The following is a 25,571-nucleotide window of genomic DNA, read 5'->3' as shown; positions in this document are numbered from 1 at the left end:
CAAACATTGTTGAGAACATCCATAGGGCAAACTCCATACAGAGAGCTTGTTGGAACGAAGGGTACCAGCATTTTCCGTTTGATGGATAGTACCAAATTTCCCTCCAGGAATGTTGTACGCTCACCAGAACTGATTATAATAAAACGTCTACATATTTGTTAGTTTTATAAGCCACGCGTGGTGTCTCGTTTGGGTTTAAGGATTCTTTAATTATGAATGAGGCTATCTGAGCATTTCACTGCTCAGGCGGAGCCTGAGCGCGCCTGCCTGGGAACACACTGCAGCGGTGCTCTGACTCCTCCTGTCCAGCAGGAGGCGCGGCCCGGCCGCTCCCGCATGCGCAGTGCGCTCGGTGTCAGACGTCCCGGAGCCCGGTCACCGGCCTCGCGCTCGCTGCTCGCTAGCCCAGACTCGGCCCTGGCGGTGGCGGCTGGCGACTCGGCGCGATCCGACCCGGGCGGAGGTGGCCTGCGCCCCGCGGCATGAGCCGGTGACCAAGCGCGGGGCCAAGCGGGAGGCAGCCGTGGCCGAGGTAAGCGCGGCGCTCCAGGGCGGCGGCCGGGCGGGCGCTGAGGCGAGGGCTGGGGCCTCCGGGGACTGCGGCTGGGCCGGGACAAGGGCCGAGGGAGTGCGGCCGCGCGGAGGCTCCGTGGAGGCCCGTGGGCTGTGAGAGGCCACCCCCAGCCCCGTCGGGGCTGTGACAATGACTGCCTGCTTTTGGAGCGCTCCGATTTCCACTCCTGCTTCTCCTCCCCCGGCGGCGGCCGCGCTTGCAGCATCTTGGTACCCACCTGTCCTCCTAGCCAACCTTCGCCCCCAGTCCGCTCCTTCCTTTCCTCCTGGGACCCGCCCTCCGCCCTCTGCCCTCCGCCCTCCGCCGTGACCCCTCCCTTCCTGCTGCCACCTTCCCGCCAGCCACAGGGATCTGATTCCTCCCACGGGGATGTCCTGCGCCTCAGTGCCCGGTGGTGGCCTGCGGCATCCCCTGCGGTGCCGGAAGCCGTGGGACGAGGTGGGGAAGGGGCCAGGGGCATGTTAGGCGGGGGACTGGGTAGCCGGGGGCGTTAGGCCGGGGACTGGGTGGCCAGGGTCATGTTGGGCCAGGCACTAGGTGGCTGGGGGCGTGTTAGGCAGGGGACTGGGTGGCCGGGGGCCTGTCAGGACTGGGCAGGGATATGTTAGGCTGCGGACTAGATTGCTGGTGGCATGTTAGGCCAGGGACTAGGTGGCCCGGGGGTGTGTCGGGCTGGGGCCAGGAGCATGTTAGTCTGGGGACTAGGTGGCCAGAAGCACACTGGCTCTGGGCTTCAACTTGAAGCCCAGGGGTGTTTGGGGCTTTGTTACATTCGGTGGGCACCAGATTGAAACACACAATTTTGAGAATCAAAGAATTGCTTGGTGTTACTGATTGGGCAGTGCTAATCTAGAAAGGTTCTTGACTTATTTGTGTGAAGATGTGGTCTTGAAATATGTCCATTTAAATTCTTCTTGTAAGTCTTAACTTCTTCTTGTAAGTCAGGTAAGTGCTCTATGTACTTTAACTGGACTTAGTTTGTAACTTTCAGAACTCAAAGGCTATTCACTATAATAAAATAGATGATTCAGTTTCCATCATTCACTTTCCCCGACTCCCTGGTTGCATGTGAGGGTATGAATGGATAATCAGTTTTGGGGCCAGACTGCCATGCTGTGAATCCTAGCTTTGGCATTTCCAGTTGTGTAATATTGGGCCAGGTACTTAAACTTTCTGTTGTACTATCCCCATCTGTAAAATGAGGGTAATAATAGCTTGGCTTATAGTGCTATTATGAAGATTAAATAAGTTAACACTATAAAGTACTTAAAACAGACCCTGGCATGTAGTAAGTGCTTAGTAAGATTTATATATTAATTATGTAATGACACACATTGTCTTATGGTATAATTCCCATGATTAAAAGGGTATTGTTTTTAATTGAAAATAATTTTTAGGGGCATTTAGCCATAACATAACTTTAATTATAAAGAATCCTGTCAAGTAAGGCAATGAATTGTGGCTTTTTTTTGCTTTTGCTTATATTTGGTTCCTGTTTTTCAGAACGATTGGGTTAAGATCCAGTGTAGCAGTGGCCCTGGGAGTTCAGCTGTAAGGGCCTTTCTAAAAAGGTTAAGAAGAGGCCAGGCGTGGTGGCTAACGCCTGTAATCCCAACACTTTGGGAGGCCGAGGTGGGTGGATCACTTGAGGTCAGGAGTTCAAGACCAGCCTGGCCAACATGATGAAACCTTGTCTCTACTAAAAATACAAAAAAATTAGCCGGGCGTGGTAGCACACGCTTGTAATCCCAGCTACTTGGGAGGCTGAGGTTATAGTGAGTTGAGATTGTGCCACTGCACTCCAGCCTGAGTGACAGAGCGAGAGACTCTATCTCAAAAAATAAATAAATAAAATAAAAATAAAAAGGTTAAGACGACAAGAGACTGTGGCATGTCTAAGTGGATTGGATATAACCTGAAGCACCAAGGAAAGGTTATTCAGGCAAATTTTAGGAATAAATAATTCCAGGAACAGAAAATGCATCTCATCCTCACAATAGATTGGGGTTAGAAGACTTTTCCAGTGACTCAGTGCTTGACAGCTAGCCAGATGATTCCAGTGTTTTGCAGGGGCAGGTTTGATGTGTTTCAAGGTGATAAAGTTTGTAGGGCTGAAATTCTTGTTTTGATCCAGGTTATGTTATTGTATGGAATAAACTTTCATTAGTAGAAGATTCCTTTCAGTCTGTCATCTTCCGGGGATTTTAACTTCTTGGTGGTAGGGAGCAGTCTCATTGGACAGAAAGATTATGACTTGTTTCCTCGGATGATGGTTTGGAAATACTCCATCTCTCTGTGCTTTGGCATGTGAAAACTGTTTTGAGAGGATTGGTTGTGTGTGTTACAGGGGTGAGGTTGGAGTGTCCTGAGTCAGGAGCACTGTCACTTCAGTCTAGGGTGGCAGTTTTACAAAAGGGGTCCAGTATAGCACAGGTTTATAAAGGCAGGGGTGCAGGCTGGGCGCGGTTGCTCAATCCTGTAATCCCAGCACTTTGGGAGGCTGAGGTAGGTGGATTACCTGAGGTCAGGAGTTCAAGACGAGCCTGGCCAACTTGGCAAAACTCCGTCTCTACTAAAAAATACAAAAAATTAGCCGGGCATGGTGGTGGGCGCCTGTAATCCCAGTGACTTGGGAGGCTGAGGCACGAGAATTGCTTGAACCCAGGAGGCAGAGGTTGCAGTGAGCCGAGATGACACCACTGCACTCCAGCCTGGGCAACAGAGAGAGATTCTGTCTCAAAAAAAAAAAAAAAAAGCAGGGGTGGGGAAAGTAATGGTGCTCTTTGGATGTGTTTGTGTATGATGGGTGGTGGGAGAGGAGGGTGTTCAGGGGTGGGTACAGAAAATTCAGAGTCTATGGAAATATCTAGTCATTCCCCCTCCTCCTTTGGAAATTCCTTCCTATTTAGGAAAGATAATAGTGAGAGGCCGTCACATATAATAACTCAAAACTTGGATGCTAAACCGTGTGCACCTGTGGAACTGGGAAGGATAGAAACATTTGTTCGTTCAACAAATATTTATGTTTATATTAAATATGTTCTATTTTCTTTTTTCTCCTTGGAGACAGGGTCTCCATTGTCGCCCAGACTGGAGTACAGTGACGCAGTCATGGCTCACTGCACCCTCAACCTCCCGGGTTCGAGAAACCCTCCCACCTCAGCCTCCCAAGTAGCTGGGAGTGTAGTCGTGCACCACCACACCTGGCTAATTTTTGTTTGTTTGTTTGTTTGTTTGTTTGCTTTTGAGACGGAGTCTTGCACTTTCATCCAGGCTGGATTGCAGTGGCGCGATCTCGGCTCACTGTAAGCTCCGCCTCCCGGGTTCATGCCATTCTCCTGCCTCAGCCTCCCGAGTAGCTGGGACTACAGGCACCCGCCACCACACCTGGCTAATTTTTTGTGTTTTTAGTAGAGATGGGGTTTCACCATGTTAGCCAGGATGGTCTCGATCTCCTGACCTTGTGATTCGCCTGCCTTGGCCTCCCAAAGTGCTGGGATTACAGGTGTGAGCCACTGTGCCCAGCCTAATTTTTGTATTTTTTAGTATAGACAGGGTCTCACTATGTTGCCCAGGCTGGTCTCAAACTGCTGAACTCAAGTGATCCTTCCGCCTCAGCCTCCTAAAGTGCTGGAATTACAAGTGTGAGCCATTGCGTCTGGCTTAAATATATGCTCTAGATTTGGTATTAGATGCTAGGAATACTGAGCAGAGATGAACAGCTGATTACAGGAAAAATCACAACCAGTAGAGGAGACAGACTTGCAAATACTTAACCAATTCATACAATGTGGCAAGTGCTAGAATGAATTGTATAAAAGGTGATGTGGGTGCTCACAGGGAAGATCCTCTCTCTGTAAAGCACTGCTTAGTAAGGGGCTTTTCCCCTTTCTTTTCTCATTCTTTCCCTCTCATTTCTTCTATTGTTTATTCCACCTCAAGTTCTTGCTTTTATTCCTCAGAGTTTGATACAGATATGTGGGAGTTTGCTTAGCTTGTGTCGACACACTTCACAAGCATGGAGGAGTTTACATGTCTGGGGGCATCCCTCAGCCAGTGCGGGGTGGGCTTTGGTTGTTGAATGATGTGGCTTCCCTCCAAAGGGACAGCTCTGAAGTGTGTTCTCCATGCTTCTCCAGAGGGATCCTAGAAGGACTGGGTATTGTGACCTAGCTCAGTCTGGTAAGCAGCTCAAGTGTGCACCCTTCTGACTCCTCTCCTTACTTCCTCACTCTGGCTTTCTGGATTCACCTTTTGCAAGCTACTTGCACCCAAGTTGTTTTCTCTTAGTTTGGCAGAGCACAAACCAAGATCGTTGGTACTAGAAGTGGCTCTAGAAAGCAGGCTGTGAGATAGTATTGTGAAAATGGAATCACTCACCCTCGGTTGGCAACAAGGACCTCTTTGCTAGTATTAATTGAGGTGTTGGTAACCCCTGGTACTCTCTAACGTCACAGTTGTAGTAAGACTGTCACCACCAGTGGTTTAGGATGAGACTCAGATGGAAGGAAAAGCATTGGCTAGTATGGAAGCTCTAGCACTCGAGCAGTGTATGGACAATGGTAGTGATAAGGATAGTGGAGTTGACTGGCTCTTGTTGTTTTCCTTAGAAGCCTTGGGGTAAGAGAATGCCATGCCCAGATCAGCCAGACATGAACTCAGGGTTCACTGTGAAAGACAGAAGGCTCTATGGCCGCATCTCCTGCAGCTGGAGGGCCGGCTCTGTTGAAGTTCGGGCCCAGAATTTAATTATACTTGTGGCAGAATTGCAAAGGAAGCTGAATGCACAGCCTTGACAGGTTGCCTCTGCTAAAGTCAGGGCAATGGTAGCAAGATGTGAGACCCTGAGACCTGGATGGAGATATTTGGGTGGAGGCACCGAGAACTTTGAATTCCCAGATTACCTTAGATCCCTTGGGCCAGTAGAGGTATGCACCTCTCTGATGCAGAGGACAGCAGTTTCTCCTTGCCTGGACACTGTGCAGAGCTCTCACTTGAGGCAGATGCCTCCCATATGATTCTTGTGCTCCTCAAGATCTGCCTTCCTCTCCCCTCAGATCTCAGCATTGCCTGAGCAGGAAAGCAGTTTCTTAAGGAGTTGCAGGACCTGGCTAATATGGACCAGCAGAAACTGAGGAAACACAGTGGGTTGGGGGTGGGGTGGGGAGAATCTTAAGGGTGTTGGACCAAAGGTGGGGGTATTGGTGGATTATAAAGCTGGAGAGGAGAGAACCTGTTGACAGGTGAGCATTCTCTCATGATTCAGGATTTGGTGACCTAGCAAGGACAGCTGGAGCCAGTCTTGGTATGCAGCTGGGCAGGCTCCTTGAAGCTTGGACACAACGACCCATACCAGTGGTTTGCAACCAGGGCTGATTTTGCCTCCCCAAGGGATATTTGGCAATGTCTGGATATATTTTTAGTTGTTACAGCTGGAGGTTGCTTCTGGCTTCTACTGAGTAGGGATGCTGTTCAACCACCTCCAATGTACAGAATAGCTCCCCACAAAAAAGAGTTATCTGGCCTAAAATGTCATAGTGCTAAGGTTAAGTCACTTTGGACTGCAATAAATGAGGTGGAGGCATCAGAACTATCTTGGCAGAGTATTGAGGAAGGAATCACCTGCACCTCCTGCCTGTTTTCCTGGGAGGGCCTGTTCCTTTCACTCTGCTAATGTGGAATGCCCAGTGAGGGGACCTGCATCTTTGAGAAGCTCAGTGTTGGCTGTCTTCTGTAGGACAAGATTGACCTTAGGAGATGTTACTATGAAACTGGGTTCCCAAGTATCAATGAGGATGATAGGATTCTGAGATAGTGGAGGCCAGATGGTGGCAGTTAATCATCAGAGACAAGGTAGACATAGTGCCCAGAATGGGCAGCAAGGCTGGACTCGCAACTGGGGAATCTGACCCACTCCGATGCAAATAGAGCATGGTGTTTCTAAGATGTGCAGCTAACCGTGGTGCTGTTTGACTTGTATAATCAGTAAAAAAAAAAAAAAAAAAAAAAAAAAAAAATTAAGAGCTGGCACGTAGAAGATTGATGTCAGCTGCTACAATGGAAAAATCACTATCTCTCACCTTGTGTTCAGACGTGAGCCATTTCTTAGACCCATATCCCATGAATTGAAGGGGAGGCTGGATCTCTTTCAGGAAAGATCTTGCAACATTCCTGCACGTATAGGCAGACATTCTCCCATCCTTCCTCAAGGGAACTGCAGATCTTTATCAGAATAGCTGTACAGCAAAGAAAGTATAATATTTAGACCTTTACAGGGCTGTTGAATATAGGGTTTGGGCTGATAACAGTACCAGGCAACCCTCAACCAATAGTGGATAGGTGTTGCAGACAGATGCTCTAGCCTCCCATCCTGCTTAGGGACCAGCTGTATGCTAAATGAGTCTTCAGAGGGCTCCTGGTAGCCTTAGGAGCCCTTGTTGCCAACTGCAGTAACCAGCCTAAGAACACACTTTTTATTGGCTTTGCCGTGTTGCCTGTCTCCGTGCTCCCTCACTGTGGCTTTCTGAGATCACCTCCCAAGTAAGTAGACTACTTCCACTCCTGTCTTTGTCTCTGTCTCTCTCTCTTTTTTTTTTTTTTTTGCATGGGGTTGGGGGTATGAGGGGAGTCAAACTATGACAGGTAGCAAGCAAAATGTGATACTTAAGACTAACATAGTGGGTATCAGCTCCCTCTTCCTTCTGCTGAGGCCACTTGGGACTCTGGAGTCAGTTCCTGTGGTTCCATATCTTCTCCAACAATACTTGGTGGTGTTTGACTCTTAATTTGCCTATGCTGTTGGGTATAGGTCTCATTGTGGTTTTACTTTCCATGACCATTAAGGAGACTAAACATCTTTTTATATGTTTATGTGCCCTTTTTGCCTTTTCTGTGAAATTCCTGTTTAAGTGTGTTTTCTGTTTTTTGTTTGTTTTGTTTTCTGTTTGTTTTTTTCTTATTGCTTCGTACAGTTTATTCTGGTTGCAAGTCCCTATTGCTTATATGTGCTGGAAATATATTCTTCAGGCTTGCAGCTTGTCTTTTTGCTTCCTTATTGTGTTTTTGATGGAAAATTCTTAATGGTTTGTGGTTTTTGTGTTTTGGAAATCATTCTCTGCCAGATGTCATTGATATTCTCTATTGTGTTCTAAATATTTTATAGTTTTTCCTTTTACATTTAGTTTTAAGATCTACCTTGAATAGATTTTTCTCCCCTTTGGCTGTTTTTAATATTCTTCTTTAACTTTCTTTTTAGGAGTTTGGCTTTGATATATCTAGGTAGCATTTTCTTTATACATATATATATATATATATATATATATATGTTCTGCTCTGAGTTGAGCATCTTGGGTCTTTGAATTGATGTATTTTATCATTTTTGGAAAAACTTAACAAAACACAGTTGGATTATCCCATCTGCTTCTACGTTCAGTCTGTTGCAGTGTCATACGTCATGTAGCCTCTGGAAAATGGAAGTGAATAAAGCAAATGTCAGTATTAAACTAGTATAAGCCCTTTGAAAGGGCCTGGGGTGCCTGAAGCATACTTCAAGAACCACTGTTCTAAGGTTTTGATATGAAGCATTTGCTAGCCTCCTAAACTGAGCTTTGGAGTGTTTCCTCTTTTTTTTCTGAACTCTGGAATAATTTGTGGAAAATTGGAATTATTATTTCTTGAATATTTGGTAGAACTTGGAAAATTTTCTGGGCCTGGAATTTTCTTTATAGGAAGATTTTTAAACTTTTGATTCAGTGTCTTTAATGTTATAGAGCTACTCAGAGTTGCTGTTTCTCCTTGAGATGCTTTTGGTAAGTATATTTTAAAATAATTTTTCCATGTTATCGGAGTTTTCAAATGTACTGGCATAAATTCATTGATACCATCTTATCTTTTAAATATATGCAGCATTTAGAGTTATGTTCCCCTTTTCAGGTATTTATTTGCACCTTTTTCCTTGTATTCTTGATTAATCTTACCAGAATTTTATTAGTCTGTTTTTAGAAATACAACTTTTAGCCTTGTTGACCATTTCTAGTTTGTTTTTTAATTAATTTCTGTGCTTTTATTTATTATTTTCTTCTGTTATCTTTGGTTTTACTTTGTTATGATATGTCTTTTTTATAGTTAATCTGCAACTCATGAAGATTTGTAAAGCTCATGTGTGAATACAGTTTTTGTTCCCTTAACCTCAATTTTGTCATATATAGAAACTATTTTTCAAACTATGGAGGACCCATTATTGGGTGGTATAATTGATCTAGTAGGTTATGGCCAGAATTTTTTAAAAAGCAATAGAATAACAGAGTAGAAAAATGGAGGGTTCATTGCATGTTCTGTGGCTAACACTGTGTACTCACAGTACATAGCTTAAATGTTGTTTTTTGAAACTTTATTTAAAATATCCATATACGCACATATATGTATCTGTCTATATTGGGTCACAATATAACATATATTTCTTACTGTCAATTTTAGTTTAAAAAAAACTTTTGAAAAACACTATTAAAGGGTAGTTTGTCTAATATTAATAAAGGTTTAAAACCAGATGGCACAAAATACGTGAGGAGCTTGTTTTTAAATGACATATTCTGTGGCCCTATTTTAAACTTACTGATAACAGCCTTCAGTGGTGGGGCCAAGGAATCTGTTTTAACAAACTCTTGTGCTTCTTACCCTTCAGGTGTTGGGGAACCACTGATTCAACTATACACATAGACCTTGAGAGCTTCTTGGGAAGTTCTAACGTGGGCCAGCGGAGGGCAGCTCCTTGCCTGCATTTGTCCCAAAACTTCCTGTCTTCAAACTCCAGGAGGGATATGCAGAATGGCGAGGAAGCCATACCATAGGGTGGGCCTGGAGCTGGTAGGCGATGGGAGCAGGCAGGAATATTCTGCTGACTGTTAGAATGATAGAAAAAGTGAAATCGCTGTCATGCCACATTTCTGTCATAGAACAATTAGAATATATTGAGTGACTGATGTTATACTCCAAAGATGATAATCTTTTAAGCTCAAAATGTATGAATTTTCATGTATTAGTCAATGATAGGCAAATTCCTTGTTATGTTCCAGTTTCTGGTCTTAGAGAGATATGACTTGAAATGATTCATGACCGTTTAGCATATTTTACCCCCAAAACTGAAAGTGATTGCAACATTCAAGCTTGGCAATACTCAGCTCGCTAGGCAGGAAGCAGTTTACCATGTGGGCACTGATAGGGAGAGCTCCATTTATCCGAAGCAAAAATGGTTGATAAACTCTAAGATGGTCTATGAGCTTTTCAGTTACTTCCCATTATATTAATAGCTTTCCTGGAAGATCCATGAGTAGAATGATACCATTTTGTTTATTTATTTTTATTTTTATTTTATTTTATTTTTTGAGAAAGAGTCATGCTCTATTGCCCAGGCTGGAGTGCAGTGGCACAATCTTGGTTCACTGCACCTCCGCCTCCCAGGTTTAAGTGACTGTCTTGCCTCAGCCCCCCAAGTAGCTGGGATTACAGGTGTCCGCCATCATGCCTGGCTAATTTTTGTTTTTTTGGTAGAGATGGGGTTTCACCATGTTGGCTAGGCTGGTCTTGAACTCCTGATCTCAGGTGATCTGTCTGCCTTGGCCTCCCAAAGTGCTGGGATTATAGGCCTGAGCCACTATGCCCAGCTGTCTTTTTGCGGATTGGTATTTTGACATGCAGGATGCCAAAATAGCTTGTTGCAGTAACATGGTAAGTATGTGGCAGATGATGCAGCCACACTCAAGGCTCTGCACTCCGCCGAAACAGTATCTGGGAATCACATAGGAGAAGCTTGTTTGGTAAGGATCTTAAAGTGTGGTCTACATGGGAACTCTACATTTTTAGCTGAGGACTACAAATTTTCTTTACAACTCAGTCAATAATGCTTATTGGCTGTTTTATTTATCTATAGCTGTATAACAAACCACCCCAAAACTTAGAAGCTTAAAACAACAACAGTCATTTATTTGCTGATGATTGTGTAATCTGTGCAGAGCTTCGTGGGGATGACTCATCTCTTCCCTAATGGTTTTGACTGAGATCTCCGTGTCACTGGGGCAGGTTGCCTTCCACTGGGAGCTCAGCTTCCTTAGAGCATGGCGGCTGGATTCGAAGAGTGCAAAGGCAGACTCTATAAGGCCTTTCAAGTCCTGTGCTCAAAAATCCCAAAACATCACTTCAGCCACATTTTCTTGGTCAAAGCAAATCATAAAGCTAACCTAGATTCATGGGGAAGGGACATGGATTCCACATTTTGTTTGGAGAAGTACCATGCAAATTCAGGGATGGAAAGAACTGTTGGTGTTCGTCTTTGTAAATGAATCTACCACATTGGCCCTTTTCCTCCCTTTCTCCCTTCTCTCTCTTTCTCTTCCTCTTCTTCCCTCCCTTTGTCTCTCCTACCCCATTCCTTTCTTCATTTCTTCCATTTATCTAAATGCAACTATCACCTTCATTATAAATCATCACTATATGTTTATTTAAAGATGAAAGATTAATTTTTTTTCTTATTGATATCCTTTTGTACTTAATCGATATTTTCCTAGTGGTGTTTTTACATTCTGCCTTTTGTTATAGCTTTGTTTTCTCTCCCTCATTAGAGTAGGATCTTTGCTTTCATCTTTGTTTTCTTCACAGTACATGATGGGTGCTCAATAATGGTTTGAATGAATAAGTGAATGAAAACAGATTTTTTTTTTTTTTGACACAGTGTCTTGCTCTGTCACTTGGGCTGGAGTGCAGTGGCACGATCTTGGCTCCACAACCTCCACCTCCTGGATTCAACAATTCTCCTGCCTCAGCCTCCCAAGTAGCTGGGATTACAGGTGCACGCCACCACACCTGGCTAATTTTTGTATTTTTAGTAGAGACGGGTTTTACCATGTTGGCCAGGCTGGTCTTGAATTCCTGACCTCAGGTGATCCACCCACCTTGGCCTCCCAAGGTGCTGGGATTATAGACGTGAGCCACTGCACCTGGCTGAAAACAGATTTTGGAATGATGAAGCATCAGTTTGTCCAGTTAAATCATTATTTTATGTTAAGCAAGTGTTTTGAAATAAAATAACTGTCTTTTGCTATTCCACTTTTGATTTTTCTGCCTTGGTCAGAGCCCTCCTTCCCAGAGTCCCACATTTGCCAGCTTCTGCTTTAAGTAAATGTATATAGATAGGATATAGTAATATTTTATATTATGAATTAATATTTATGTTAAATATATGCAGTATTAAATATTAAATACATTATATACTATTTATTCATATATCTAGATAAATATTTCTAAATGTTTATAAGAAGTGTCCAAAGTCCCTTTTTGTTATTTTGCCACACCACTTAAGGGAAAGAAATAGGTACATTAAAAGTAGAGGCTGGGCGCGGTGGCTTACGCGTATAATCCTAGCATTTTGGGAGGCCGAGGCAGGCTGATAGCTTGAGCTCAGGAGTTCAAGACCAGCCTGGGCAACATGGCAAGACTCCTTCTCTATTAAAAATGCAAAAAATTAGCTGGGCGTGGTAGTCACAGTTACTTGGGAGGCCAAAGTGGGAGGATTGCTTGAGCTTGGGGAGGTGGAGGTTGCAGTGAGCTGAGATTGCACCACTGCACTCCAGCCTGAGTGACAGAGTGAAACCCTGTCTCAAAAAAAAAAAAAACAAAAAAAAGTTGAATAGTCTTTTCAAGTGTCATTTGCCATCCTAAATACTTGGTTTTTCTTATTTCTCTCCCTGGTGACCAGGAGTGTGAGGAAGAGGCTGTCTGTGTCATTATGTGTGCGTCGGTCAAGTATAATATCCGGGGTCCTGCCCTCATCCCAAGAATGAAGACCAAGCACCGAATCTACTATATCACCCTCTTCTCCATTGTCCTCCTGGGCCTCATTGCCACTGGCATGTTTCAGTTTTGGCCCCATTCTATCGAGTCCTCAAATGACTGGAATGTAGAGAAGCGCAGCGTCCGTGATGTGCCGGTTGTCAGGCTGCCAGCCGACAGTCCCATCCCAGAGCGGGGGGATCTCAGTTGCAGAATGCACACGTGTTTTGATGTCTACCGCTGTGGCTTCAACCCAAAGAACAAAATCAAGGTGTATATCTATGCTCTGAAAAAGTACGTGGATGACTTTGGCGTCTCTGTCAGCAACACCATCTCCCGGGAGTATAATGAACTGCTCATGGCCATCTCAGACAGTGACTACTACACTGATGACATCAACCGAGCCTGCCTGTTTGTTCCCTCCATCGATGTGCTTAACCAGAACACACTCCGCATCAAGGAGACAGCGCAAGCGTTGGCCCAGCTCTCTAGGTATCTCACACTCATACAGCCCAGCGCCCAAGAGATACTTGAGTGGCCCTCAGGGAACTAAAGGGAAGGGAAGGTTGGGAATGCTTCTGCTCTTGAGTCGGTTTCCCGATGCTGTCTTCTTGTAGGACGGGGTGTGTTGGAGGGACTGACTTGCAGCATGAGGCCTGTGTGGCAGCATCTGCCTGTGTGCCCGTGAAGAGTAGTCTGCTGTCTCCGGCACTACTGCTGTGGGTTCCCAGCCTCTTAGAGTTTCCAAACTAAGGGTGGCTCTTCTTCGTATATTCTTCCTTTTAAATCTAAATATGCTCCCACCTCCTCTTAGCACTTACATAATACACATTCACTGTAAGAAATCTGAAAATACAGGTAAGCAAAAAGAAGAATCTAAGATTCATTCTGAAATCCTTCCTCTAAGAGATAAACATTATTAATATTTTGATGTTACTAAAAATATACATACACATGTGTATATAAATGTTTTGTTCCAAATGGGATCACACAGTACATACTCTTTTGCTTTTTCCCTTAATATATCATGAATATATTTCCAAATTATGACATAATTTTATGTTATTTTACTATATAACTTTAAAGGTTGCATAGTATTCCATTTTGCAGATGTTCTACCATATATTTAACCAGGCTTCTCTAATGTATTTTGTGTTTCTTTAACCAAATGGTGAACATTTGGGTAGTTTTCAACTTTTCATTATTAGAAGCAGGTCTGTATGGGACAAGCTTGAAGTACACGTCCGTTCATTTTTCCCTGTCATGGAGCCAGACTTGTGTCTGATGTGCTGTTGGGATTTCCAGGAGTTTGCTTTGCATACGTGAGAAGCAGCCCTATTTGGGCTTGGGGATCCTTGGTTCTTGTTGTCTAATAACTGACTCTTGTCTCTTCATAGTTGACACGTGAATTCTCCTACATTTTAAATTTCTTGACAGGTGGGATCGAGGTTCGAATCACCTGTTGTTCAACATGTTGCCTGGAGGTCCCCCAGATTATAACACAGCCCTGGATGTCCCCAGAGACAGGTAGGAGGCATATTTGGGGCTGTCCTTATGATGGGTTCAAGATCCTTTTGTTTGTGTGAAATTATATTCCTAAATCTACCGCATACTTTGTAATCAGAATTGTTTATTAAACTAGAAAATTGTCATAAGTATTTTCCTCCTGAAGATTTAGAAGTGCTTAAATCTTTTATGGAAAACCAATTAGGGCTTCTGTCCTGGCATAGCCTCTAAAACTGTTTTCCCACTCTGGATTGTGCACTTCTGAGTGTAACACATCCAGCCCCTGAAAGTGTGACAGGCTTGTGCTAGCTCTCTCTGAATTTGGGAGCATTTGCCACAAGTAGATGCACAGCTTACTGAGAGAAGGTAGCGTGGATATGTAAAAGTGATACCCAAAGCCTGTAATGTAGAGGGTAAGGGGGCACGCTGATTCTCATTTACTTTCTGTTGTTTCAGTCAGTAGGGTTCTTTCTGTCTGTCCCTCCCTCCCTCCCTGCCTGCCTGCCTTCATTACTCACCCCTCTTGCCTTTCCTTCCTTCTAGATAAACCTTCCAAATAGGCAGATGTGGTGTGGGGTGGCCATGACTGCCTGAGAGTGACTTTGAGTTCACTCACCGTATTTATCTGCCCTTTCATCACTGACTGAAACATTTTGGTATGAGCTTTCTTGGAAAGCTCTGGTATGAGGTGCTACTTAAGGGACCTCTCTTAGTGCTGGGTTCAAGGCTTTGAGGAAAGTAGTAAGTTGGGGCGCAATATATAAGGATGCCGGGCAATGCTCAAGGTATGGGATTGTTAAGAGTTCACCTAAACTTGTTTATTACCAGTCTTATTACAGTTGGTGTTTAACTCTTAAACTCATTGTTAACTGAAAAGGTAACAGCCTGAGGTATTAGCCTGAGAACAGCCTGAGGCTAGTTCTCAACTCGTTAGAGGCTAACATTATCATTTATGAAAATTGACACTTAGGATTCCTTTTCCCCAGAAGATTAAATCTAAACCTTCTTTGCATTAAGTGATTATCTAAAGTCAGTTTTGGGTTTCTGTCTGGAAATATAATTATAACTAGACGAGACAAACACTCCAGGACCACCCCTCAGCTTTGGTGTAGAGACCGTTTTGGACGATAGAGGGCAGTCCGGGTGCACCAATGTTGTAGGAAGTGGCTGAACTCAGGGCAATTCCGGATTTGGCTCTCAGCCCCAGAGAAGGTGTTCCTGTTCCTGAGTGGGCTACTGTTTTATGGATTTGGTTGTTCTGGGGAAGTGAAATAACTTTGGAGAACAGAGAAGGGAAGGAAAAGAGCTGTTAGGAATGCAGAGTCTCCATCTCCAGTTCTGGATTTCTTTTCAGAAGGGCTTCTTTCTGTTTGGGTCATTTCACTTTTTGCTGACATTTTGGTATATGCATCTGCATGGGAGTTGGATTTTATTTTTATCAAGTGCACATGTTAAATGTGATTTCATTTGTCTGCAGGAAGGTGTCAAGTAGACAGGAGGAAGTGTGAGTACATGCCAGTGTTTAGGTGTTAGGATCAGGAAGGTTAAATAGTTTTTCCTATGCATGTATTTTTGTAAGTGATTATAGCCAATCCTATAGCAGGTAATGAATCACCATCTAGTCCTTTATCTTTGCATGTGGGAAATTTCATTTTGAAACTTAGGTGGCCTTCTTGTTGGGGTAAGGAATAGTAGATTTATTTGTTAATTTTTCTTATCCTTCATCCTTGCTTCTGGATTCAAAGGAGGCAAGAACCGTGAATGCAGAATGGTTTTACAGGAGCTGCATGTCAGATTGTTTGGAAATTAGAAAACAGATGGGCTAGATTAGACTGCTTTAAGATCTCCTAAAGTTCAAAAGCATAGGTGTGACTACTTAAGAATTATTTTACTTAAGGAAATACAGTACAAGGACCTGGACTGAAGGGAAATGTCTGCTCAGTGAATTTTTTTTAATGCTGCTTAAATGTTTTTATCCCTCTTTCAATTAAAAAAAATCCTACACATGGTACATATACACTTTGTACAAGGGTTGAATAGCATGCAACTCTGTAAAGAGTAAAATGTAAAAATCTGCTTTGATTCCCTCCTCTGTTTTCACTCCCTTCCTGAAAGATACTTATTATTAAAATATGATGTGTTTTTCTAGTCTTTTTTCTATGGATTTAGACACAAGCACACATACAAACCCATTTTATTTTAACTTCAGTAGGAGCATATTTCATGACATACATCTTTTAATGACTTAACTGATGTTAGTTTTCTCAGATGTGTTCTGTAATACTGTTACTACCTTGGATTTCTTATCCTTTCTTTGCAAATATCTCTCACACATTTCTACTTTTATGTGGGTGTATATTTATTTACTTAAACTTGTTATGGAAAATTTCACACCTATATAAAGAAGCGAGACTAGTACAGTGAACCCCACATATCCTCTCTCCAGCTTCGATCATTAGCTTGAGGCCCGTCTTGTTTCATCCTTACTCTCATCCACCTCCACCTCCGCTAGATTATCTAGAAACAAATGCCAGACATTAGATCGTTACATCTGTAAATATTTTTGTGTGAATCTGCATGATACAACCTTTTCAAAAAATGTAACTAACTATAATACTATTATCATACCTGAGAAAATTAACAGTAATTTTTCCATATCACCAAATAGTCACTAAATATCTAGCCTTTGCTCATGTTTACCTGTCTCACAAATATTGTTTTACAGTTTGTTTGACTCAGTGAACAAATAAGGATGACCGATAGAATCGATCTGCTTTTTTGGGTTTTGTTTTGTGCAAAACCTGAAGCTTTATATTTGAGGAATTTGCAGGCCTGATTCCATGCATGGTTTAAAGGAAAGCGAAGGATAAACTTGCCACCTCACTGTGTTTAGGCACTGTGAATACTTAGATAGCAGGAGGAGAACTATGAGAAAACATGCCGAACACTGGGTTAGGGAGGGTGGAGAATACGAGGCCATGGAGAGGAAGGCTTAGTGTCAGAGGAGACATCCCAGAATCAGGCAGCCCTGCAAAGTGCTAAAAATACTGGAGAGCACCTCCAGTGATATAATACTTGGCCTGACCTGAGTCAGATCATCATATTAATATTTCTTTAGCTGCAGGTTTTCTTTTCAGTCTCTTGCAGCTTTGGAACTGATCTCTGATTTGGGGATACATAATGGGAAAACAGAATGTGCTGTTCAGAAATTCACTTTTCAGTCAATGTAAACCATGTGTTGTGTAAAGCAAGGGATGCTTACAATATTTTCTCCATTATAATGTAATGGAGACCTTGGCAGAAGAAGATACAGTGCCTTAGAGTTAAAGTCTTGTCAGTAGCAGGGCTGGCATGAGGCCAGTTTGACTAATTGCAGTCGTGGCTCTTTTTGAGATGACAAACAGATTGCATATGGATGATCTTCAGCATAAGGCATGCTTCTGATTGCTGCTTTCCTACTGCCAGTGCTGAACATTCACCTTAACCCCCCTGGAACAGAATAACAAGTTTGGGGCCCCAGGGACAGAATAACAGTAAAGGTTGTTGTGATATACACCTGCTTCCTTTCTCTCCACATACACACCCACTTCTCCTCTGGGGCTGTGAGTGTAATAGCCTAATCACCCACGACCCTGGCTTACCTGGACTGCCTGGTGCCTGAATATTGCATCCATGTCTGCTTCTCTGCACATAGGCCATGGGGCCCATAGAGTCTGCTTGCCATCGTGGTCATGGAACCTGCCCAAATTCATGTTGGATGGATTCAGTGCTGCATGCTAATCAGGAAAAATAAGACCGTATGTTGGTACTAAGGATAGTCATTACGTTTTACAGAGTAGATCGGCAGCTGGAGAAGTTTTTAGCCTGCAAGTTACCTCACTCACCAGTTCTTGGTTTCATAAAGCTTAAACAAACAGAGTGGGATTTCCAGGGGTGGTTTGAAAATCTTTGAACCTAAACTGGTCATGTTAGAAGGGAATGTAGGTTGTCATCAGGGCAGGGAGGGGATTGGTAGCAATCAATATTGCAAAAAATGTGGTTTCTCAGTTGAGACATCTTGGCTCAGACTTTGCAGTGTGAGCAACTGGCAAAGTTCTGCCCTAGAAAGTGATTTTGATGGGTTTGGGGTCCTGGGAGAGAATAACAGTAAAATTTGGTGTGATATACACCTGCTTCCTTTCTCTGATGAAGTGTCATTGTACTACTTGCTGGATCCAGTTAAAACAATGTGGTCACTGTTTTCTTTTTTTTGCCCTGGGAGGGTGGGGTCCTCTAATTTATTAGTGCCCAGCATTCCTTCCAACGGGAAGTAGACGGGCGACTGCTTTGTTCACACACATTTGATTAAAAATAAACAGCATCTCCCCACCTGCATTTTCCTCTGCCTGCTCTGTTCTCCTTCTGGTGGGCCAAGCAGAGCCCAGGAATCAGTCACAGGGAAGTTTCAAAGGGGGGCTGGGCTGCAGTCTCTGCGTGCTGTGGTGAGGACTCGGGACCAGGGACGCTGCAGCCCCGCATGGCCCGGGCCCCACCACACACACCTGCATGTCTCCAAGTCAGGTCTTTATTTAAAGTATCAGGGGCCTCTCAATGTTCTATGAAAACTAACATATTAACCTCAGAATATTTCAGGAAACAAGTAAATTCAATTTTCTTAAAAAACAAAACATTCTGGATGACACAAGTACTTATGAGCAGACACAGTACCTGATCCAACACCACAAGGCAAATCTATGGCCATCATGGGCCCCAGGAGGACAGCGGCCAGGACACTTCTCTGGGGGCTGCCCTGTTGCCTCTCCCCACCTCATAGGAGGAGGAGGCAGAGCTGCCCTGATAGTTGCTCTGCGCCTTGGTCTGAGTGGCCAAAGGGCTGCGTGAGTCTGCAGAAGACCCAGGCGTAGCTCATGAGGGCCACGCCCGGCTGCTGGAGCCCCCGTGAGCAATACTGCTGGGCCAGGAGAGGGAGGAGGGCAATGGGCATATGGAATGGCGTCCCTGACGTGCAGAACAGCACACTGCAGGGGTGGAAGGAGGCAGTGACCTGGTGACCTGGCATGTGAGGCCCACAGGATCTGACGTGTCCCTGCAGGCACAACACAGCACAGGGCACCTTCCAAGTCAGCACAGTTCTTATGGAGCTCAGGACAAATACAAACGACCTCTGTCCCCTATCTGAACAGCAGCGCGCTTCAGCAGGTGGATGTCAGGTGGTTTCTGTTGTGTGAAAACCTCTGCACTCGCTCCACCAGGTGCACCATCAGCTTGTCTGAGATGCCGGGGCAGGACTCCTCAGCCAGGCTGAAGGCATTCTCCAGCTCCTCCAGCGCACCCACACTCCTGCCGCTCTGCTTGTGCTTCTCTTTGAGCTCTCCCAAGACGGGCCGGACCAGCGTGGACAGGCACTGGGACCTCAGCTGCCTCTTGACGGGCTCCACAGGCTTCTATGAGCTGTGCAGGGCCGTCCCCTTGTGAAGCTTGCTGTGTGGACTCGGCCGGATGGTAGGGGGGAACGTCCAGATGGGGCCCTGCTCCCCGTCCTCCGCCTCGCCATCAATGTCAGAGTCCTCAGAGCTGGACTCCTCGCCATGCCCCTCTGACTTCCAGCGCTTATAGCGGTCGATGAGCTCCGTGAGGAAGGAGGTCTTCTTGGTGTAGCATGTGATGAACTTGTGCTTCAGGAGCTCCTTGGCCGTGGGCCGAAATCGGGGGTCTTTGTTGAGGCAGGCCTCCACGACCTCCTTGAAGGGCTTGCTGTGCTGGCCCTCCAGTGTGGGTGGGCTGTTCTTGGGAATCAGGAACAGGACGCACATGGGGTGGAGGTCAGAGTTTGGAGGCTCCCCCTTGGCCAGCTCGATGGCCGTGATCCCCAGGGACCAGATGTCAGCCTTGAAGTTGTAGGCCGACTGCTTGATGACCTCAGGCGCCATCCAGAAGGGGGTGCCCACGAATGTGTTCCTCTTAATCTGCGTGTCTGTGAGCTGCCCTGCTACCCCAAAGTCCGCCAGCTTCACGTCCCCCTGCTCCGAGAGTAGCACGTTGGCAGCTTTGATGTCTGGGTGGATCTTGCGTTCGGAGTGCAGATAATCCAGGCCCTTCAGAATCTCCCGCAGGATCGTGGCAATGTACGTCTCCTCCAGGGGACCTGGTTTAAGCAAGTCCAGTGCTGAGCCGCCACCCAGGTATTCCATGATGATCCATACTTGGTGCTCTTTAGGTAGGAGCCAAAGTAGCGGGTGATGTAGGGGCTGTCGCACTGGCTGAGGACGGTGATCTCCTGCTGGATGTCCTCGATCTCATCCTCGGCCTCCTCCAGGTCGATGATCTTGAGGGCCACCACCTCCTTCGTGTGGTTATCGATGCCCTTGTAGACCTCACCAAAGGAGCCCTTGCCAATGCGGTCGAGCTTGGTGAAGAGCTCTTCAGGGTCCACTCGAGAGTGCTGGTTGGCAAATCCCCGGAGGTGAGCCATGGCCGCGCCACCTCAGACCCTCCGCCGGCAGCCCCAGGAGGCCTCTGGATCCCGCGGAGAGGCGCGGAGCTGGCTAGCTCGCCCCTGCGGCCTCAGTCCACTGCGAGGGACAGCAGGAACGCTCGGTGCCCAGTTCAGTCATCTGAGACCGAGCTCCGGGGCTGCGGGCTCCATGGGGGGGGTGGGGCCAGGAGACCCCCCACCAGGCCGCCGGGGCCCCGCCACGCCCGAGCCTAATGCCCAGGCTCCCGGGGGCTCACTGTTTTCTAATTAAGGAGAGTAAAGGCTAGTACAAGCAAACTGCAAGAGAAGCACTGAGGGTTTAATTCTAAGTTCTGCTTCCTGTATAGTGAATTGGGTTAATAAGACTAAGTAGCTGGAATGGACAGTGAGAGCTGGTGGAGTCTACATGATTGAGACGTAACTCTGGGATGATGGTGGAAAGAACTGCTTGAGGCAGGGATTGGAGAGAGGCTGGGGTGTAAGCGATGTGAGATGTGATACTTTCTGGCCACCACTGCTTTCCAGGCCCATTGTCTTCTGAGATTCTAGCCAGTGGTTGGTAAATGACTGCCTCAACCAGTCTTCCCATGCAGAACTGTTATTCCTGTTATTGTAAATGTGTTTATTTATAAAGTATGACTAGGGAGAGGTGAATGGGATCTGAGGGAGGTAGCAGAGAGGCTGTCCATAAGGTGTCCTCTGGGCTATGATGTGTTTCAAAAACTGGGAAGTAAGGAAAGGGTATTTAGGACCCTGGGGGAAGGCTGGTGATTCAAGGATAGAATGCAGCTGATGGCCCCCAGATGCGTGTATAAGGCATTGTCTTTGTAGAAAACTGACTCCGTAAACATTAGCTGGTTTTGATAATAAAGACTCAGTAATTCCTGTTCCTCTCCACAGTGTGTATCAGAATAAAGTCCTTTCTTTCTCATCGTTTAACAAAATACTTTGCTTTCAGGGCCCTGTTGGCTGGTGGCGGCTTTTCTACATGGACTTACCGGCAAGGCTACGATGTCAGCATTCCTGTCTATAGTCCACTGTCAGCTGAGGTGGATCTTCCAGAGAAAGGACCAGGGTAAGGTACATTCATCCCAGCTAGGTGTGCCTTCACTGAATCTGTGAGATGTTGGTGAGGTTTAGTGTGGTGGGCATCAAAGCAACCAATACATCAGTTACAGGGTAGGGTCCTTGAGGCACCCATCTTTCCCACCTCCATGCCAGTCTCATTCATCTTGCAGTTTTCTCTATCTCCGTAAATTCACAGTGCTGTCTACTAAGTTTTCTAAACCAGGAATCCATGTGGTATCCTTAACTCCATTCTCTCCTTTGTTTCCTATATCAAAGTGGGAAGTCCTATTGATTCTACATCCTAAATACTTCCGAGGTCTGTCTGCTCCCCGAATCCTCCTCCTCTACCCTAGACCAGGTTACTGTCATCTCTCCATTGGATTGCTGAAACGGCTTCGTATGTGGTTTCCCTGCCTCTGGTCTTGCTCCCCTCGAGTCTGATCCTTGGCTTCACATTGCCCTTAGGATAAGATTCACGTTGGTCCTTAGCCCACAGTTCCTAAAACATCTTTCAAGGCTCTCTTTCATCTGACCACTATCTCCATCTTTAGCTTTGTGTCTGAGAACTTTTTACATCTTTCAGTTCCTAGAACAAGCTGTGCTCTCTCAGTTTTTCTAGGCAGCAGACACATTCTCCACTGTCTGCAGACCTTCTTCCTCGTCTTCATCAGTCTAACATCCTGCTTATGCCTTAGGTTTCAGCTTGAAACCACCTTCTGGGATGGGGTGGAGGGGGACCTTCTTGGCTCCTGCCCTGGCTCCTCTGCTTTATGCTCCCATAGCAGCCTGCACGTCTCCTAGAGTGATGCCCATCGCTACACACATGATGCCCATTGTGATGACTTGCTCAAAGCCTGTCTTGTTTGGATTTTGGATTTTGTACGTGCAGTGAAGCTGAGGTTAGGTTTTTGTTTTTGCTTTGCTTTGCTTTTTTAAGTGACAAAGTCTTGCTATGTTGCCCAGGATAGATTCAAACTGTTGGGCTCAAGTGACCCTCCTGCCTCAGCCTCCCAAGTAGCAGGAACTGTAGGCCCACGCTACTGCATCCAGCTGTTTTTTTAAACTACCACATCTTCAGTGTCTGGCATTTCTTGGCTCATATTTTAGTATGTGAGGGAGTAAATGAAAAGGGCTGACAACATGGATGTGCAGCATGGATGTAACCTTTTCTTTTCTGTAGTCTATGTAAAAATTGTGCTATTTCCTGGTGAGAATCTCAATGATCTTTAAACAAACATGATAATAAAAGCATCCTTTACTTGTGTGGAAGTGCTCAGAAGCAGAGGTGACCAACATATAAATTTTGACACTAAAAATGTCGCATTTGGTTTAAGAAATGGGTCTCATGGAAATAGTTTGCTTGGAGAACATTAGAACCATTCTTTAAGTATCTCAAACATCCCCTTAGAAACCTTTGTGGACTCTGAGAAGTAAGAGAACTTTCCTCAGGAGAAGACATCTCTCTCCTGTTTGTGTTCTACCATGTAGCCCGGGACCAAATTCTGAAACTTACATTAGCCATTCACTTAGCAAATTTTGTTATGTAGACAATGTGTAAAGCCCAGGTGAGCTTGAGACATTTTTGTTCCTACCCTTAGGCAAATGCGGAGCAAGACTGAGTGGTTCATGAAGTTGTCGCTTAGGACATCTTCCTGGATTTTTCTCCCTTTGTGGACTCCCAGAGTTGACTTATTTTATTTTATTTTTAAAATTGAGATTAATTTATATACCATAAAATTTACTCTTTTAATGTGTATAATTTAATGGTTTTTAGTATATTCACAAAATTGTGCAACTATCATCAGGCCTACTACCTAATTCTAGAACATTTTCATGACTCCACAAATAAACCTAATATCCAATAGCAGTCAGTCCCTTACCTCTGTCCCCAGCAAGAATCCTTAATCTGCTTTTTCTCTCTATAGGTTTGCCTATTCTGGACATTTCCTATCAACATAATTATACAATAAATGGTCTTTTGTACCTGTCTTCTTTCACTTAGCATAATGTTTCCAAGGCTTATTCATGTAATAGCATGGAATCAGTACTTCCTTTGTTTTTTGGCTGAATATTTCATCATATGAATATACCACATTTTATTCATCTCTTCATCAGTTGATGGAAATTTGGATTATTTCCACCTGTTAGCTCTTATGAATAATGCTGCTATGAACATTTGTATACAAGTTTGTGTGTAAAGCTGGTTTCAGTTCTCTTGACCTAGGAGCAGAACTGCTGGGTCATACGGTAGCTCTATGTTTAACTTTTTGAGGAGCTGCCAAACTCTTTTTCCAAAGCGGCTGCACCATTTCACATTCCCACCAGCCATGTATGAGGGTTTCGATTTCCCCATATCCTCACTAACCCTTGTTACTGCCTGTGTTTTTTATTCTAGCCATCCTAGTGGATGTGAAGTCGTATCTTCATTGTGGTTTTGGTTTGCATTTCCCCACTGACTAATAATTTTGAGTATCTTTTCATGTGCATATTGGCCATTTAGATAACTTCTTTGGAGAAATGTCTATTCAGATCATTTGCCCATTTTAAAATTGAATTGTCCTTTTATCGTAGAGCTAGCTATAAGAATTCTTTATCTATAACAGATGTTAGAACCTCATCAGATCCATGATTTGCAAATCCTTTCTCCCATTCTATAGATTGCTTTTCACTTTCTTTCTTTTTTTTTCTTTTGAGACGGAGTTTTGCTCTTGTTGCCCAAGCTGGAGTGCAATGGCGTGATCTCGGCTCACCAAAACCTCCGCCTCCCAGATTCAAGTGATTCTCCTGCCTCAACCTCCCAAGTAGCTGAGATTACAGGCGTGTGCCACCATGCCCAGCTAATTTTGTATTTTTTTCAGAGACGGGGTTTCTCCATGTTTGTCAGGCTGGTTTCAAACTCCTGACCTCAGGTGATCCACCCACCTTGGCCTCCCAAAGTGCTGGGATTACAGGTGTGAGCCACCGCACCCGGCCTCACATTCTTGATAGTGTCCTTTGATGCACAAAAGTTCCTCATTTTGATGAAGTCAATTTATCTATTTTTCCTTTGGTTACTTGCAGTTTGGGTGTCATTTTTAAGAAACCATTGCCTAATCCAAGGCAATGAAGATTTACCCTTACGTTTTCTTCTAAGAGTTTTACAGTTTTGGCTCTTAAATTTAGATTTGTGGTTCATTTTGGTTAATTTTTGTATGTGGTATAAGGTGGGGGTCCAACTTCATTCTTTTGCTTGTGTATGTCTAGTTGTCTGAACACCACTGGTTGAAAAAACAAGTCGTCTTCTATTGAATGGTCTTGGTACCCTTGTTAAAAATCAACTGGCCATAGATATATGGGTTTATTTTTGGATTGTCAATTCGAATCTGTTGGTCTATATGTCTATTATGCCAGTACTACATTGTCTTGGTTACCTTAGCTTTGTATTAAGTTTTGAAATAAATGTAAGTTCTCCAACTTGTTCTTCCTTTTTCTTGTTTTAAGAGACAAGGTCCCGCGTGCTGGATCAAATTGGTGGGATCATAACTCACTGCAGCCTTGAACCCCTGGGCTCAGGTGATCCTCCTGCCTCAGCCTCCCAAGTAGCTAGGACTATAGGTACATGCCACCACGCCTGGCTAATTTTTTATGGAGATGGGTTCTTGTGATACTGCCCAGGCTGTGTTCTTCTTTTTCAGTGTTTTTCTGACTATTCAAGGTCCTTTGCATTTTAATTAACTATTTTTGTTATAAGTAGATATAAATAAAAAACAGTCTAAACTCTTTGTGCTTATACAACTACAAAACTGAAATAAATTTGCAAGTTAAATATAAGCACATCTACAAAACTAATAACATTCAGATTAACATAATTGAATATGATAGCTGATGCTGTTTCTTTGAAATGAGATTGCATCTTTAAGGTGAATGTGGAGTTAATTACAGGTTTCCTGGGTTTGATGTGCCTATACTGTTGTATGTTGGGTGAAAATGTACTTTTTTTTTAAACCATGTTTTCTATTTGAAACATTAGGAACTTCCCTTTAGATAGCATATTGTGACATCATTTATCTTCATATGGTACAGATGCATGATTCATATTTTTTCCAATATTTTATTATGAAAATTTCCAAACAGCAAAGTTTAAAAAAT

At 44.3% G+C, this 25,571-nt stretch overlaps 2 protein-coding genes across 8 annotated transcripts in view; one reads left to right on the top strand and one right to left on the bottom strand.

Annotated features, from left to right (window-relative positions):
* The first annotated feature begins 340 nt into the window (after positions 1-340).
* Positions 341-25,571, top strand: part of EXT2 (exostosin glycosyltransferase 2) — a 157,809-nt gene continuing 132,578 nt past the window's right edge. Inside the window, exons 1-5 of one of the 7 annotated variants that reach the window (XM_054524455.2) lie at positions 341-532; positions 9,255-9,436; positions 12,321-12,886; positions 13,832-13,921; positions 21,334-21,450. In XM_054524455.2, the coding sequence (XP_054380430.1) occupies positions 9,398-9,436; positions 12,321-12,886; positions 13,832-13,921; positions 21,334-21,450 (812 nt within the window). In that variant the 5' untranslated portion in view covers positions 341-532; positions 9,255-9,397. Of the gene's footprint in view, positions 533-742; positions 1,013-8,343; positions 8,383-9,254; positions 9,437-12,320; positions 12,887-13,831; positions 13,922-21,333; positions 21,451-25,571 lie in introns of those variants that run through there. The other 6 variants (XM_054524456.2, XM_063728463.1, XM_002821850.5 and 3 more) reach the window with 6 other exon arrangements.
* LOC103891819 (serine/threonine-protein kinase 25-like) lies at positions 19,045-20,492 on the bottom strand. Its single transcript, XM_054524458.2, is given in 2 exon segments — positions 19,045-20,102; positions 20,105-20,492. Coding segments are annotated over 2 exon segments (1,278 nt in total). The 5' UTR covers positions 20,373-20,492; the 3' UTR covers positions 19,045-19,092.

This window comes from Pongo abelii, chromosome 9 (assembly GCF_028885655.2).
Source record: "Pongo abelii isolate AG06213 chromosome 9, NHGRI_mPonAbe1-v2.0_pri, whole genome shotgun sequence".
Classification (NCBI taxonomy): domain Eukaryota; kingdom Metazoa; phylum Chordata; class Mammalia; order Primates; family Hominidae; genus Pongo; species Pongo abelii.
The sequence above is the reverse complement of the archived record's forward strand: the minus strand, read 5'-3'. Positions and strand labels throughout refer to the sequence as shown.